The following is a 16,161-nucleotide window of genomic DNA, read 5'->3' as shown; positions in this document are numbered from 1 at the left end:
TGCCCCAAATCCTACAGTTGTGCGTGTTAACCTTGCCACTTAAGTGAAAGGTCGACTCGCCAGAACAGATGATTTTGTCCAAGAAATGTTCGTCCTCACGTAATCGATTTAACATATCAGCACAGAAGTTCTTGTGAGCAATTTTATCAGTGTATTTTATTGCTCGTATAATCGTCAATCTGTACGGTTTCAAATGCAAACGGTTTATCAACACATGCCGAACAGTCGTATGTGGGATTTGCAGTTCACGAGATGCACACCGGGTCGATTTCGTAGGGCTGTTGATGAAACGTTGTCTCACTCGATCAATGATGTCGTTAGATGTGCTTGGGCGACCTGATGATTTCCCGTGTCTTACGGAGAACCCTGTTTCTATAAAACATTTATGCCACTCATAAATTATGGACGTATTAAGAGAATCTTTAGCGTACTTGGTACGGAAATTACGCTGAACTGTTGTCGCCGACTTCGATTCTTCAAAGCAAAACACAGCTAGAATTCTCGGATCCAGTGACGACAGCCATCTTTAACGCAACTGCCTCTGGCGCTCCTTACGGTGCGATCCGGCATTAGCCAACTACGCGGGACAAAGCTTGATATACTGTATTTCCCTACAATCTGACACTACAGTCACCTCTGTAAGTTCTGTGAATTGACTTACATGAATTTTCAAAATTATGAAGTCCTTTTTGAAACACCCTGTATAATGAACAATACAATAAACTATCGTAACTCTGTCACTGGCTGGTATACCCCTGCCCTCATATCTTATATACGTTACACTGCCAGAAAAGAAATACAACACCCTCTAGGAAAACATCATTTTGTTGGGAAGTGAGATGACCGCAGTACATCGTTCTAGGAATATATGATAAATTCAGACCAAATAAAACGCACGTGTCACAGTAAAGAGTGCCCAAACAGTACACAGTGTACCCTATCTGGGGCACACAGGGTGTATCCCCGCATGAAAACGATCATAAAGGTGCCGGACGGCTTCCTGCGATGAACAGTTATAAGCACTCTACGCTTTTGGTTGCAATTCGGCAGCGGTTTTTGCAGGCACTGTAGAACGAGTAAGTTCTCGTTTCATCACGTCTCATACGAGTTCAATTGTAGAGAGATGTTGAGATCTTGCTGGCCAGAGCAAATTGTTCATAAATGATCTAGAAGCTCTTTTGGGTTATTTAACAGGAAGAAACAAAGAAATTTTGATTGCTGGTGACTTTAATACAGATTTTCTAATGAAATATTCCAGTAAACATGTATTGCAATTAGTAATGCTGTCTTTCAATCTAACTCACACTGTAAACTTTCCAACTAGGATCACTAAATCCTCAAGGACAGCCATTGATAACATTTTATAGACAAATCAAAGGAACAAAATCATATCATAAAACCTGTAATAAATGGACTATCAGATCATGACATGCAGCTCCTTGTTTTAGATGTAAAGTCTAAGCAGATTATCAAGACTGCTAAATCTGGATACAGGAGAGTAGTCAATCAACCAAAAATTGAGTGTTTTAGAAAACTGCTCAAAGATACGAACTGGAAAGATGTTTATAGTGCTCATGACATGAATGCAAAATATAACACATTCATGAACAATGTCAGTACCATGTTTGAAAACTTTTCCTCTAAAAGTTACTCAAATTAAACAGAATTCTACAATAAAACCATGGATTACACAAGGAATAAAGATTTCCTGTAAGACAAAAAGGAAAATGTGTCTGTCGACCAAGAATAGCTCCAATGCTGATGATTTAGCTAAATACAAGGAATACTGTAAAATATTAAAAAAAGTAATTCAGACATCTAAACAAATGAACTACGAGAAGATAGCATGTCAGGGAACAAAATAAAAACAATACGGGATATAGTGAAAGAGGAGACTGGTAGAACCAGAAAGGAACAGGAGCAAATAGCATATACTGTGGATGACACATTAGTAACCGACGGGCATAGTGTGGCAAATCTATTTAACAAGTACTTTATATCCATTACTGATAGAATGGGATTGTCACAAATAGCTTCAGGTACATGAATATGTCACTCACTTCACCAAAAGAAATAACTTCCATAATAAAATCTTTAAAAACAAAGCATTCTAGTGGTTATGATGAAATATCAACAAAGTTAATTAAGGCACGTTCTTGTGAGTTTAGTACAATTCTAAGTTACTTGTGTAAACAGTCAATTATAACTGGGACATTTCCTGACTGGCTAAAATATGCAGATATCAAGCCTCTATTCAAGAAAGGGGATAAAGAGATAGTATCAAACTACAGACCGATTTCACTTTTGCCAGCATTCTCAAAAATTTAGTAAAAGTAATGTACAGGTAACTTCTCAACCATCTGACCACAAATAACATATTATCAAGAACACAGTTTGGATTTCTGAAGGGTTCTGATATCGAGAAGGCTATTTACACATGCAGTGAAAATGTACATAATTCATTAAATAACGAATTACAAGCAGCAGGTATTTTCTGTGATTTGTCAAAGGCATTTGATTGTGTGATCACAACATCCTTTTAAATAAATTAAAATTCTATGGTGCCACAGGCAGTGCTGTAAAATGGTTCAAGTCATACCTCGCTAACAGGAAATAAAGGGTGTCAGTGCAAGGGACTAGTGAATTAAGTCATCAGTCATTATCAGAATGGGAAGAAATTACATGTGGTGTCCCACAAGGATCCATCTTAGGGCCATTGCTTTTTCTTGTGTACATTAATGATCTCTCATCAGTTACACTGCAAAAAGCAGAGTTCGTTTTGTTTGCAGATGACACAAGTATTGCAATAAAAAGTATGTCAAGTGTAGTTCTAGAAAGTACTGCTAATGATATTTTCATGGATATTAATAAATGGTTTAAAGCCAACTCACTGACATTAAACTTCGTAAAGACTCACTATATGCAGTTCAGAACCTGAAAGAGGTTTCCACCCAGCATATGAATAAAGTATGAAGAAGAGCAGATAGAAGAAGTTGACAGTCTTAAATTCTTGGGATTACAACTTGATAATAAATTCAGTTGGGAGGAGCACACCACAGAACTGCAGAAATGCCTTAACAAATCTGTATTTGCAATTCGAGTGTTAGCAGACATAGGCGACATAAACATGAAAGAACTTGCATACTCTGCCTACTTTCATTCCATAATGTCATATGGTGTAATATTTTGGCGTAACTCTTCAAGTCAAACAAAAGTTTTCAGAGTCCAAAAGCTCGTAATACGTATTATTTGTGGAGTAAATTCACGGACGTCCTGTAGAAACCTCTTCTAAGAACTGGGTATACTAACTACTGCCTCTAGTATATTTACTCCTTAATGAAATGTGTCCTAAATAATATATCTCTTTTTCCAACAAACAGCTCAGTTCATACATACAATACCAGGAACAAAAATGATCGGCACAAGGACTTAAAGGCACTTACTTTAGTTTAAAAAGGTGTCCACAACTCAGGAACACTCATCTTCAATAATTTGCCAGCAAACAAAAGAAATTTAGTTTCAAATAAAGATCAGTTTAAAAGGAGCCAACTCCTTCTACTCCATTGACGAATTTTTTGATAGAAACAAATGATGTGTTGTATATACTCGTACTATTAGTATTGTTACTTCAGCTTTTATTTTTTAAGAAATTGACATGTTCCACATCCACGAGGATCTCCTCAGCACGGATCTATGTAACGAAAAACCAATCTAATCTAATCTAATCACCGGGAAGGGCACGCTATGTCGCAGAAGCTATAAGTGGATGTGCTTTGTCCTGTTGAAAAAAACACACCACTTTACTACCGAATAAATGGCAACGGCACTGGGATTGCAGCCTGTGCAATACAGGGTTATTACAAATGATTGAAGCGATTTCACAGCTCTACAATAGCTTTATTATTTGAGATATTTTCAAAATGCTTTGCACACACATAAAAAAACTCAAAAAGTTTTTTTAGGCATTCAAAAATGTTCGATATGTGCCCCTTTACTGATTTGGCAGACATCAAGCCGATAATCAAGTTCCTCCCACACTCGGCGCAGCATGTCCCCATCAATGAGTTCGAAAACATCGTTTATGCGAGCTCGCAGTTCTGGCACGTTTCTTGGTAGAGGAGGTTTAAACACTGAATCTTTCACATAACCCTACAGAAAGAAATCGCATGGGGTTAAGTCGGGAGAGCGTGGAGGCCATGACATGAATTGCTGATCATGATCTCCACCACGACCGATCCATCGGTTTTCCAATCTCCTGTTTAAGAAATGCCGAACATCATGATGGAAGTGCGGTGGAGCACCATCCTGTTGAAAGATGAAGTCGGCGCTGTCGGTCTCCAGTTGTGGCATGAGCCAATTTTCCGCGGGCTACGCTTGAAACTTGCTCGCACGTGTTCAACCGTTTCTTCGCTCACTGTAGGCCGACCCGTTGATTTCCCCTTACAGAGGCATCCAGAAGCTTTAAACTGCGCATACCATCGCCAAATGGAGTTAACAGTTGGTGGATCTTTGTTGAACTTCGTCCTGAAGTGTCGTTGCACTGTTATGACTGACTGATGTGAGTGCATTACAAGCACGACATACGCTTTCTCGGCTCCTGTCGCCATTTTGTCTCACTGCTCTCTCGAGCGCTCTGATGGAAGAAACCTGAAGTGCGGCTTCAGCCGAACAAAACTTTATGAGTTTTTCTACGTATCTGTAGTGTGTCGTGACCATATGTCAATGAATGGAGCTACAGTGAATTTATGAAGTCGCTTCAATCATTTGTAATAGCCCTGTATAGAGGACACTGGTTACTTTGCCCTGCAGAGACTCCAGATGTGACCGAGAGTTGTAACTGATGGCCCCCTACGCCCTGAAGTCTGGAATAGAAACTCTTTGTCGTGAGTGAGTGCTGTGTGGAATAGGCAGCTCACCAGGTCTGCGCCATACACGTTTACGTCCACCACTCGCATACAGACAGAATCTACTCTCATCACTGAAGACAACAGAGGCCCAATGAACTCTTTCACGACACCAGAGTAGCCAGGATTGGCGGTGTCGTGGTGTCAGTGATTGCCAGATCGGATTCGCATGTGTTGTTAGTTTTGCTGCAAGCAGACGGTTCCCATTGGTCCCTGATTAAATAGCTGGTTCACCAGGTGACCAGACGTCGTCCTTGTCTGATGTTCGGTCGTCCACTACTCGTCGCAAAATGCGTCGATCTTGGTATGCATCTGTACTACATGGACATCCACAACCTGGTCTACGGTGTGGGAATGCTCCACAGACCAATGTTGAATACTGTCAACGTGTTCTCATTCAGGTGGCTGAAGCCTTTCAACAGGAGGTCTCACTAGTCCGTGAAGCGTGGTTTTATCCTATAACGAATGAGACAAACACTGTTTACCTCCAAATCAGCACGATTACTGCTTGCAAAGTCAAAATAGAAGGCCAACAGACAGGCCTCCTGAGCAGTATCTGATCGTCGATGACTGTGAAAAATGAATCACTAACACAACAACGTCTCAGTACGCACATATTACACTATGGTCCCGTTGAACACAGTCCTTGAGAGTGTAGCATTTTTATGGCAGTGTAAATATCCAGTTCAGTACTAGACAGATTTTAAAAGTTAAATAGAAAGGAAATGGAAAATATATGTGGTGAAAAAGAAGCTATTACCAAATTCACGAATAAAAGAGAAACTTTTAAAATTTTCCGCTCACAAGGAAAAGTAGAAGACTATTATTTCAAAGATTAGCATATACTTCTGAAGGCTCTATCAAAGACGAAATTGGGGTAATTAATTCACGCAGGATACGCGATTCGCATATGAGAACATCTCTGATTCGGAAAATTATAGAATATATAAGGGGAAACCAGCCATACCCATTCCAGGAAGTAATCTCAGACTCTTCGGAACAGGATTTGTACTACATAAATCGATACTGGACTCTGTAATAGATTTCACCTCAAAGTTAAAAAAAGTTCGACACTCACGTACGATTTGGAAACAAAACCTATACACTAATTAGTGCATATGCCCCCACAAATAATTATAACAAGAAGAACCCAGAGATGATAGAGGAATTCTGAGATGATCTGGAAGAAACTACCAGCAAAATCCCCAAGAATCACGTAAATGTGTTACTAGGGGATTTCAATGCCCAGTTAGGCAAGGAAAGAAAATTCCTAGACACGACAGGAGAGAACTTGATAAATTTCTGCAGGAATTTTGAGCATAAAATCATGTCAACGCAATTCCGTAAACCACACAGGAAACTAGTTACTTGGAAATCTAGGAGAATTTCAAATAGACCACGTAGCAATACCCATGAAAAACGCTAGAGTAAGAATGAACGTAAGAACTAGGAAAGGAGTTTTTGAGTCTGATCATCACATTCTCCAAATCAAAGCAAAATTTATACCCAACAGACAAATCAAGAGAACCAACAGACCTTTCAGGACAGATCCAGAATACCTGCAACTAAACAAGAAAGAAATAATAGAAGAAATTACGAAAATCAACAACAATAACTGGACAGAACCGTCGGAAAAAGGAGAGAACTGATAAAACGGGGGCAACCACCGAGAAAAAGGAAACATCGATGGTGGAACATGACATGCGACAGAGCCATAGAAGACAGAATACAAGCATGGAAAAAATTTAACGGCCATAGAACACAGGAAAATGTGGAGAATTCAACAGGATACAGGATAATTCAAAAATAATCCGCAGAGAAAAAAGAGGTTACGAAAACAGCAAGTTGAAGGAGATAGAAGAGGACTTCACCAGAAACAACACATGTAATTTTTACAGAATATTCCGAGAAAATAGGATATCAACCTCCAAACTTATGCTTCAAAAGACAAGATGGAACACTGGAGACAAATCCGAAGAAAATTTGTGAAATATTAGTTCGATACATTGACGCATTGCTCAACTGTGACAAACCAAAACAGTGATTACAGTTTACAAAACCAGAACCTAACCAAGACTCGGAACAACCCACACACGAAGAAATAGTGAAAATAATAAAATCATTGAAAAATAACAGAGCACCACGAGAAGATGGACTGATTGCAGAAATATGGAAATTAAACCGTGAAAGCATTACACCTAAAATACACAGAATAGTCAAAAACATCTGGGAAACACAAAAGGTGCCAGAAGAGTGGAAATCAGTCTTAATACTCTCTCCACAATAAAGGAAACAAAACAAATCCTAATAACTATAGAGGACAACGGCCTTGTCGCAGTGGATACACCGGTTCCCGTCAGATCACCGAAGTTAAGCGCTGTCGGGCGTGGCCGGCACTTGGATGGGTGTCCATCCGGGCCGCCATGCGCTGTTGCCATTTTTCGGGGTGCATTCAGCCTCGTGATGCCAATTGAGGAGCTATTCGACCGAATAGTAGCGGCTCCGGTCAAAGAAAACCATCATAACGACCGGGAGAGCGGTGTGCTGACCACACGCCCCTCCTAGCTGCATCCTCAGCCGAGGATGACACGGCGGTTGGATGGTCCCGATGGGCCACTTGTGGCCTGAAGACTGAGTGCTTGAATAACTGTAGAGGAATTTGGTTACTGCCTGTGACACACAAAATTCTATCCATAGCTGTGTTAAATCGCCTAGAACCTCGGATAGACCCACGTATCGGAGAGTACCAAGCAGCGTTAAGAAAGGGAAGATCGTGCAGTGAACAGATCGGGTGCCTGAGAACAATGTTAACAACAAGAAAGTCCAGAAACACCACAAAACATTTGTTGATTTCAAGATGGCCTACGATTCCATAGACAGAGAAACACTTTTCAGTACTTTGAAAGGAATGAAGGCAGACAACAAGACCAGGAAACTAATCCAGGAAACATTAACAAAAACAAAATCCAAAGTGAAGTTCATGAGAGTTCGAAATCAAGACAGGAGTGAGAAAGGGAGATGGCCTGTCACCCATTTTATTTAACGCAATTTTAGAGAAAATAATCAGGACATGGGACAAAGGAGCCAATGGGGTAAAGAAGGGGAGACACAAAAAACAGAACCGTCAACATAAAGAGTATGGCCTTCGTCGCTGATATAGCCATTATAAAAAAATAACAGAAAAGAAGCCAAAGAAACCCTAGAGACACTACACGAAATCGCAGCTAGAACAGGACTACAAATTTCGTATGACAAAAACCCAGTACTTGGACACAAAATCCATAGACAGAAACCCATTGGTAACAAAGTATTGAAAGATAGCACAGGCAGAAAGTTTCAAATACCTGGGAGAGATTATACAGAAAACAGGACTAAATTCTACAGCCAATCAAGAAAGAGTTGCAGAGCTACAAAAATCTTACATACCTCATGGAACCGTTACAACAAAATAATTATTTGCGTTAATGCCAAATTAAGACATTACAAAACAATACTCTTACCAGAAGCATTGTATGCCTCAGAAACGACAGTAATCAGGGGAAGAACGAAAATCAAGGAAATGGAAAAACAAGAAAGATCTATGGGCCAGTTCAGAGACAGGGGATCTGGATAAAAAGAGCGGCAAAACAACTGTACAAACAGGCAGAGACGATTACAGACAACATCAGAAAAAGAAGGGCTAAAGTCTATGGGCACATTTGTAGGATGAACGAAAATACGCTGATCAAGAAGATTTTTAACATAGTGATGAGTAATACGATGAAAACTAACTGGGGAAAGGAAACCATGGAAGACATCAAGAAACTAAACATCTCTACAGAAGAAACAACGGAGAAAAATACAGAGAAAAAAATCAGGAAACAGAAATTCGAGAAAACCCCAAAAGAGAAGAAACCAGGAAAGAAGTGGATAGAAGAGAGGAAGAAGAAACACAGTGAAAAATTAGAGGTTTTTGGGAAGAGAAAAGAAAGAGAAAAAGAAGTGCCATGAAAATTGATTGCGTTTTAATGCTTTCCTAAGCGGGGAATTAACTACAATAATAATAATAATTCACACATAGGAAAAAGAGATCCCGACATCTTTTGTGGATATATTTTGTTTACCTTTAAATGTGGAAAGTGTCGGTTAACAGACTTACGTTGAGTGGGTTTGCTGTGAAGAACGTTACCCGGTGGCCCCTGCGTAGCAGAGCTTTCGTGAGGTACCGGAACGGCTGCTGGTGGCTGTAGGACGGTGCTGGAGCCAACACCAGTATGTTGTAGGCCAGGCAGCCGCTAGCCAGCATGGTGAGCACCAGAAGAACTGTTCCTGAAACAAATCGTCAAGAGGGCTACATGTGAACTGTAATATCTTCATGTTAAACACTTGTGGATATAACACACCATAGTACAAGAATACGCCACTGTAAGCAACAGTTCAGAGACCATTAGGTTCTTCTCGAATGGTACAAACAATTGCACTATTGTGACTCGAAACATTAGAACAGTCACATTAATGTGACCATCTGTCAAAGCTTGAATGAAGACCGTTTGTAGCGTGCACCGCCGCGAGACGTTCAGGAAGAGACTCTGTGAGGTACTGAAACGTACCGACAGGGATGTGGAGCCTTGTCGACCCCAGTGCCGTGGACAGCTACGTTAGATTTCTCGGCTGATGATCCATGGCGCGAACATCTGGATCGAGGTGGTCCATCAGTTTCTCGATTGGGTTTCCATCCGGAGGTTTGATGGCCATGTGAGTAACATCCTCGTACATCGCGAGCTGTGTGACACGTAGCATTGCCCTACTGGTTGAGGCCATCGTGCCGAGGGAAAGCAGACTGCATTTAGTGATGGACGTGGTACCAAGGATAGATGCACACTTGGGTTGGTACAGTGTGCCTTCCAGAATGACGAGATCACCCAGGGAATGCCACGAAAACTTTTCTCAGACCACAACGCTCCTTCTTCGAGCCTGGATCCTTCCGACGATTGTTGCAGGGTTTTTGTTTTGAGTCAGATGGGGCACTGTGTTCGAGTATAATGACTTTTCTGGAGACTAGAAATCTACTCTGTAGGAATCAGCATGGGTTTCGAAAAAGATGGTCATGTGAAACCCAGCTCGCGCTATTCGTCCACGAGACTCAGAGGGCCATAGACACGGGTTCACATGTAGATGCCGTGTTTCTTGACTTCCGCAAGGCGTTCGATACAGTTCCCCACAGTCGTTTAATGAACAAAGTAAGAGCATATGGACTATCAGACCAATTGTGTGATTGGATTGAGGAGTTCCTAGATAACAGGACGCAGCATGTTATTCTCAATGGAGAGAAGTCTTCCGAAGTAAGAGTGATTTCAGGTGTGCCGCAGGGGAATGTCGTAGGACCGTTGCTATTCACAATATACAAAAATGACCTGGTGGATGACATCGGAACTTCACTGAGGCTTTTTGCAGATGATGCTGTGGTGTATCGAGAGGTTGTAACAATGGAAAATTGTACTGAAATGCAGGTGGATCTGCAGCGAATTGACGCATGGTGCAGGGAATGGCAATTGAATCTCAATGTAGACAAGTGTAATGTGCTTCGAATACACAGAAAGATAGATCCTTTATCATCTAGCTACAAAATAGCAGGTCAGGAACTGGAATCAGTTAATACCATAAATTATATGGGAGTACGCATTAGGAGTGATTTAAAATGGAATGATCATATAATGTTGATTGTCGGTAAAGCAGATGCCAGACTGAGATTCATTGGAAGAATCCTAAGGAAATGCAATCCGAAAACAAAGGAAGTAGTTTACAGTACGCTTGTTCGCCCACAGCTTGAATACTGCTCACCAGTGTGGGATCCGTACCAGATAGGGTTGATACAAGACATAGAAAAGATCCAACGGAGAGCAGCGCGCTTCGTTACAGGATTATTTAGTAATCGCGAAAGCGTTACGGAGATGATAGATAAACTCCAGTGGAAGACTCTGCAGGAGAGACGCTCAGTACCTCGGTACGGGCTTTTGTCAAAGTTTCGAGAACATACCTTCACCGAAGAGTCAACCAGTATATTGCTCCCTCCTACGTATATCTCGCGAAGAGACCATGAGGATAAAATCAGAGAGATTAGAGCCCACACAGAGGCATACCGACAATCCTTCTTTCCACGAACAATACGAGACTGGAATAGAAGGGAGAACCGATAGAGGTACTGAAGGTACCCTCCGCCACACACCGTCAGGTGGCTTGCGGAGTATGGATGTAGATGTAGATAGAACATTATTCATCTGTCGTCACTCACTGGACGTCCATTTGCGTTACTGGCGTGGAAATTTCTGCCTTCATCGCCAATGAACAGGAGTCATCGTGCTGCATGAACCAAACCGCCTGCTGCAGAGGCTCGTACGCAGCAACGGTCGCTGAACGGTTGTTGAGGAGACACTGTTGATAGCACCTTGGTTCATCAGGGCGGTCAGTTGCTCAACAGATGCACATCCATTAGCTCGTACACATCTCCGAAGCCGTCTTTCACCCGTGTCATCTATGGCCCATAAGGCACAATTTCCTCGGCTCCAGTTTCGGATACCGCAATTTTACCAGGACGGTACACTTTTACCACTGCGGCACGCGAACGGTTTACAGACTTACTCGTTTCGGAATGATCATGCCCGTTTGAATGTCAGATAAACTGCTCCGTTTGCACATTGCGACAACGGCTGCACTGTTCTCCGACACGCTTTATATACCCTCCCCTTCTAGTGCTTCCACCTGCTGTTTGAGAGCAACCACTCACGTTGACGGAGAGCATAGGTGGGTAGTTCAGAACAAAGCTGTAATGTTAGTAGAAGTTCGTGAGCTTCCACGGGCAGTGCCAATATGAATAGAAACATTTAGGGTATCAGGCTGTGTCATTATGAAACACTATTTAGTGTCTTATTTCTGTTGCCAGGTGGCTACAGAAGCCACATTCTGCGATACCACTGGACAGTTCGAAGTAAAGTTTGCTACGGGTGGGCGGCTGCGTAGTAGGCTACTGCCTGTGTTACTCTGTCTGGTGACTGGTAGACACCAACTAATCGGCAGCTTGTACCCAAGGATAGTGTTTTCCTGTAGCGAGACGTAGATGCTGCACGGCAGTTGTCTTACGGCCGCTTGGTGATGGTGTTGTGGCCGCCCCATGTGGAGCTACTGGCAGGCGAATGCATGCGGCCCGATGGACTGGGATCGCTAGCAGCCAGGCCGTCATTAACTCGTACCCATCCTCCCCGTAAATGCTATTACGGCGTTTAATTATTTCAATAGTGTCTCCAGTTTCTCGCACCTGCATAAACGACTGTCGAGCTACCACATGGAAATTAACAGATCGGTCAGAGTCCTCGAGATGTTCAACTACAGCTGATTCGCTGTGTTGCCCCAGTCGCACGTAGCGTTCATGCTTCGACACTCCATTGCTAATCGGTCTCCTGGTTTCATCGATATACACTTCGCCGCATTCACATCGAAGTTTGTCGAGAGCATCGTGGGCCGCAACAAATTTCTGATGTTGCGACTGCTCTGGAGTATTGGTTTCATTCCTCTGCGGCTAAGCACATGGCCTGCATCGTACACGCAGTCTCTACGCCTCTCATATAACATAAGGGAGCAACGGAAATGTATTCTTTCAGTCTTTCGTTTGTTGCTAGACACATCCGCACGGAGAAGTAGGTACTTTAGGTGTCTTATCGTTTCGTAACGACGCTGCCTAATACCCAAAATAATTTTGCTGCATCATAATGTTATACCTTGTCTAAATTATAGGGAAAACATTGATGTTAAGCTCAAGCCTTTGAAAAATTATCGAGTAAGATTTTCTTATTCAAATCAGAGTCTTTACTTGTGATTTTTCTCCTCTAAAGCTTCGTGTATGGTCACTATAACTAATCACGAATGCTCCCAGATGAATTTTAGCTCTACCGTTGAGTGTGCGCTGGTTTGGAACTTCCTGACACGTTAAAACTGTCAAAATCCATTTCTTCACAATATTCAGTCTTCAAGAAGTGTTGGTGAGGCAAAACAGGCAGGAGAACTTCTGAGAAATTTGGAGAGTAGGAGAATCTGCACACGAAAAGTAAATTTTTGGGTTCCAGTTTCAGTCCTGCATATTTTTTTAATCTGCCACAAAGTTTCTAAGCATAACAATGGTATCAGATGCTTCATTGAATTATTCGTTCTTCTGGTACGATTTGTTCACCAATTTCTTTCATATGTTCTACCAATTATTGTGAAATAAAATACTTACCCCTTTTTTAGTTATTCGATGTACCCCGCCACGATTTCATCTCTTGTGCTAACGTCTTCATCTCAGAGTAGCACTTGCATCCTTCGTCCTCAGTTAATTGGTTTGATGTATTCGGATCTCTTGCCTTCCCCTACAGTTTTTACCCCATGCAGCACTGCCAGCCACGGTGCGCCAAACAACACGCGAGACGGCTGTGCGGGCAGCGTGCGGGCCGATGCTCCACCTGTCTCAGCTCTGCTCTGTCCTGCTTGTGAGTACCCGGTACAGCGCGACATTTCATTTGCCATTGCGGTGGGACATTTTTCGGCCGGCAGAACTCTCTTAAGTTCTACAAAGTCGTAGTGTCAGCACTGTTTACGCTTCACTATTTGTTGGTGGTGTTAAGGATGTTCAAAGTAGGTCCAGTGGCTGTTTGCATAAAAAGAGACAGTCTAGCGATGTGTCATGAGAAGCCTTTAAAACTGAACGGGAATGACATAAGAGAGAGAGAGAGAGAGTATCTACAACACTGTCGCACAATCGACGTGGACCGCAAATTTGCTATGAGGCGATATTACCATTCCATGCAGGAACAATTTAATGTTCTAGTTGACAATGAAAGGGCAAAAAATTACGGTCGAGAGACAAAGTGCATTGTTCGCTACGTCAATTAGATCTTCGCGCTAAACTTGCAAGTATGGAGTACGTGAAGAAATTAGTGTATCAATAATACACACATCATAAAAAGTTTTGCATCGCCTCGGCGCGGAGAGCTCCGGAACCTGTACAGAAAATTAGAATACAGATCAACATTTTCGCACTTTTTCTTGCTCATGAAAACCACACATTGAATGTTGCACCACCGTACAGACCTTCAGAGGTGGTGGTCCAGACTGCTTTACTCACCGGTACCTCTAATACTCAGTAGCACGTCCTCTTGCTTTGATGCTTGCTTGTATTCGTCGTGGCATACTATCCACAAATTCATCAAGGCACTGTTGGTGCAAATTGTCCCGCTCTTCAACCGCGATTCGGCGTAGATACCTCAGAGTGGTTAGTGGGTCAAGTCGTCCGTAAATAGTCGTTTTCAATCTATCTCAGGCATGTTCGATAGGGTTCAAGTCTGGAGAACATGCTGACCATTCTAGTCGAGCGACGTCATTATCCTGAAGGATTTACAAGATGTTCACGGGGCGCTAACTGTTGCCCATGAAGACGAATGTCACGCCAATATGCTGCCGATGTGGTTGTACTATCCGCCGGAGAATAGCATTCACGTATCTTACAGCCGTTACGGCGCTTTCCATGACCACCAGCGGCGTACGTCGGCCCCACATAATCCGAACCGAAAACAGCAGGGAACCTCCACCTTGCTGCACTTGCTGGGCAGTGTGTCTAAGGCCTTCAGCCTGACCGGGTTGCCTCCAAACACGTCTCCGACGATTGTCTGGTTGAAGGCATATGCGACACTCATCAGTGAAGAGAACGCGATGCCAATCCTGAGCGGTCCATTCGACATGTTGTTGGGTCCATCTAACCGCGATGCATGATGTCGTGGTTGCAAAGATGGACCTCGCCACGGACGTCGGGAGTGTAATTGCGTATCATGCTGCCTATTGCGCACAGTTTGGTTCGGAACACGTCGTCCTGTGATTGCACGAAAAGCTCTATTCAACATGTTGGCGTTGCTATCAGGATTTCTCAAAGCCATAATCCGTTGGTAGCGGTCATCCTCTGTGTAGTAGCCCTGAACGAGACGTGTCATCCTATCTCTCTGTCTCTCCTCCATGTCCGAACCACATCGCTTTGGTTCACTCCGAAACGCCTGGACAGTTTCCTTGTTGAGAGCCCTTCGTGGCACACAGTAGCAATGCGTACGCGATCGAACCGCAGTGTTGACCGTCTAGCCATGGTTGAACTACAGACAACACGAGCCGTGTACCTCCTCCTTGGTGGAATGACTGGAACTGAAAAGCTGTCGGACTCCCTCCGTCAAAAGGCGCTGCTCATGCATGGTTGCTTACATCTTTGGGCGGGCTTAGCGACATCTCTGAACAGTGAAGAGACTGTGTTTTTGATACAGTATCCACAGTCAACGTCTATCTTCAGGAGTTCTCGGAACTGGGATGATGCAAAAAAATTTTTGATGTGCGTAAATATTCTCAAATCCCCCGCACTATTTCACTTCCAGTTGCGACAGTTTCCGATGAAATTGAACGAAGAGTATGGAGACTTTATATACTACTGCAAAGTGCGTTGGTTAAGTGAGGGGGCATGCCTGGAACGATTTTTCAATTTAAAACACATCATCGTTGAATTTATGAAGGAAAAAGGAGGCAGGAACGAAAATTAGGACAACAGGAATGGGTTCCAGACGCCACAATTTAAACAGGTTTCACTGCACCCTGCCCATTGTAAGACATTTTAAGGTGTGAAACAACTTATTTGTGATCTTATGGGGATACATTTAAAAAGAAAATCGCATTGTAGAAGGGACCCATTCTGACTAATGGTTCGCTAGGCTCACTTGCGTTAAAAACAACGTGAGGTTCGAAGAATACATTGTGGACTTGAGACGATAACTAGGATAGCTTTTAAACGTTTTGAGGACACTACCAATGTTACATCTGTCTTCGAGCTGTTACCGAGACCGTTTGCGCCCCTGTGCATGTGTAGACGGAACTGATTGACTTTCGGTCTAATTCCCGTTTACAAGGAACATTCTTTTACGTTAAAACTGACCTCAAGGTCTACGTCGATTTCCTCAGGAAGAGTTTCGATATCTCGACATGAGGTTGAAACCGATAAAATATTTCGATCAATATATGTGTGTGAAGGAGCTTTTTCCGTTATGAAATCAAATAAGTCACGATTAAGTGGTAATCTGAGGGTAAAAATCTGTGAAATTGTCTGCTTCTGTCGCTGTGCTAGCAGTTTGTACCAGATAAAATTATATTATGTCCTCAGCATGCCAAAAATAATTAAATAATCTGAAAATTTATTTTTCTTGTGATCAGTGCTGTTGTGAAA

The 16,161-nt window shown here is 42.5% G+C and overlaps 1 protein-coding gene and 1 pseudogene across 1 annotated transcript in view; one reads left to right on the top strand and one right to left on the bottom strand.

The window, feature by feature from the left end:
* The window catches only part of LOC126161530 (UDP-glucosyltransferase 2-like), a 113,522-nt gene that overhangs the window by 66,303 nt on the left and 31,058 nt on the right, over window positions 1-16,161 (bottom strand). Inside the window, exon 2 of the mRNA XM_049917450.1 lies at window positions 9,043-9,212. Within this exon, the coding sequence (XP_049773407.1) occupies window positions 9,043-9,212 (170 nt within the window). The remainder of the gene's footprint in view (window positions 1-9,042; window positions 9,213-16,161) is intronic.
* Window positions 7,224-7,341, top strand: LOC126163446 (5S ribosomal RNA; annotated as a pseudogene).

Source organism: Schistocerca cancellata, chromosome 2 (assembly GCF_023864275.1).
Source record: "Schistocerca cancellata isolate TAMUIC-IGC-003103 chromosome 2, iqSchCanc2.1, whole genome shotgun sequence".
Taxonomy (NCBI): domain Eukaryota; kingdom Metazoa; phylum Arthropoda; class Insecta; order Orthoptera; family Acrididae; genus Schistocerca; species Schistocerca cancellata.
Note: the sequence above shows the minus strand (reverse complement) of the source record. Positions and strands in the feature narration are given on the sequence as shown.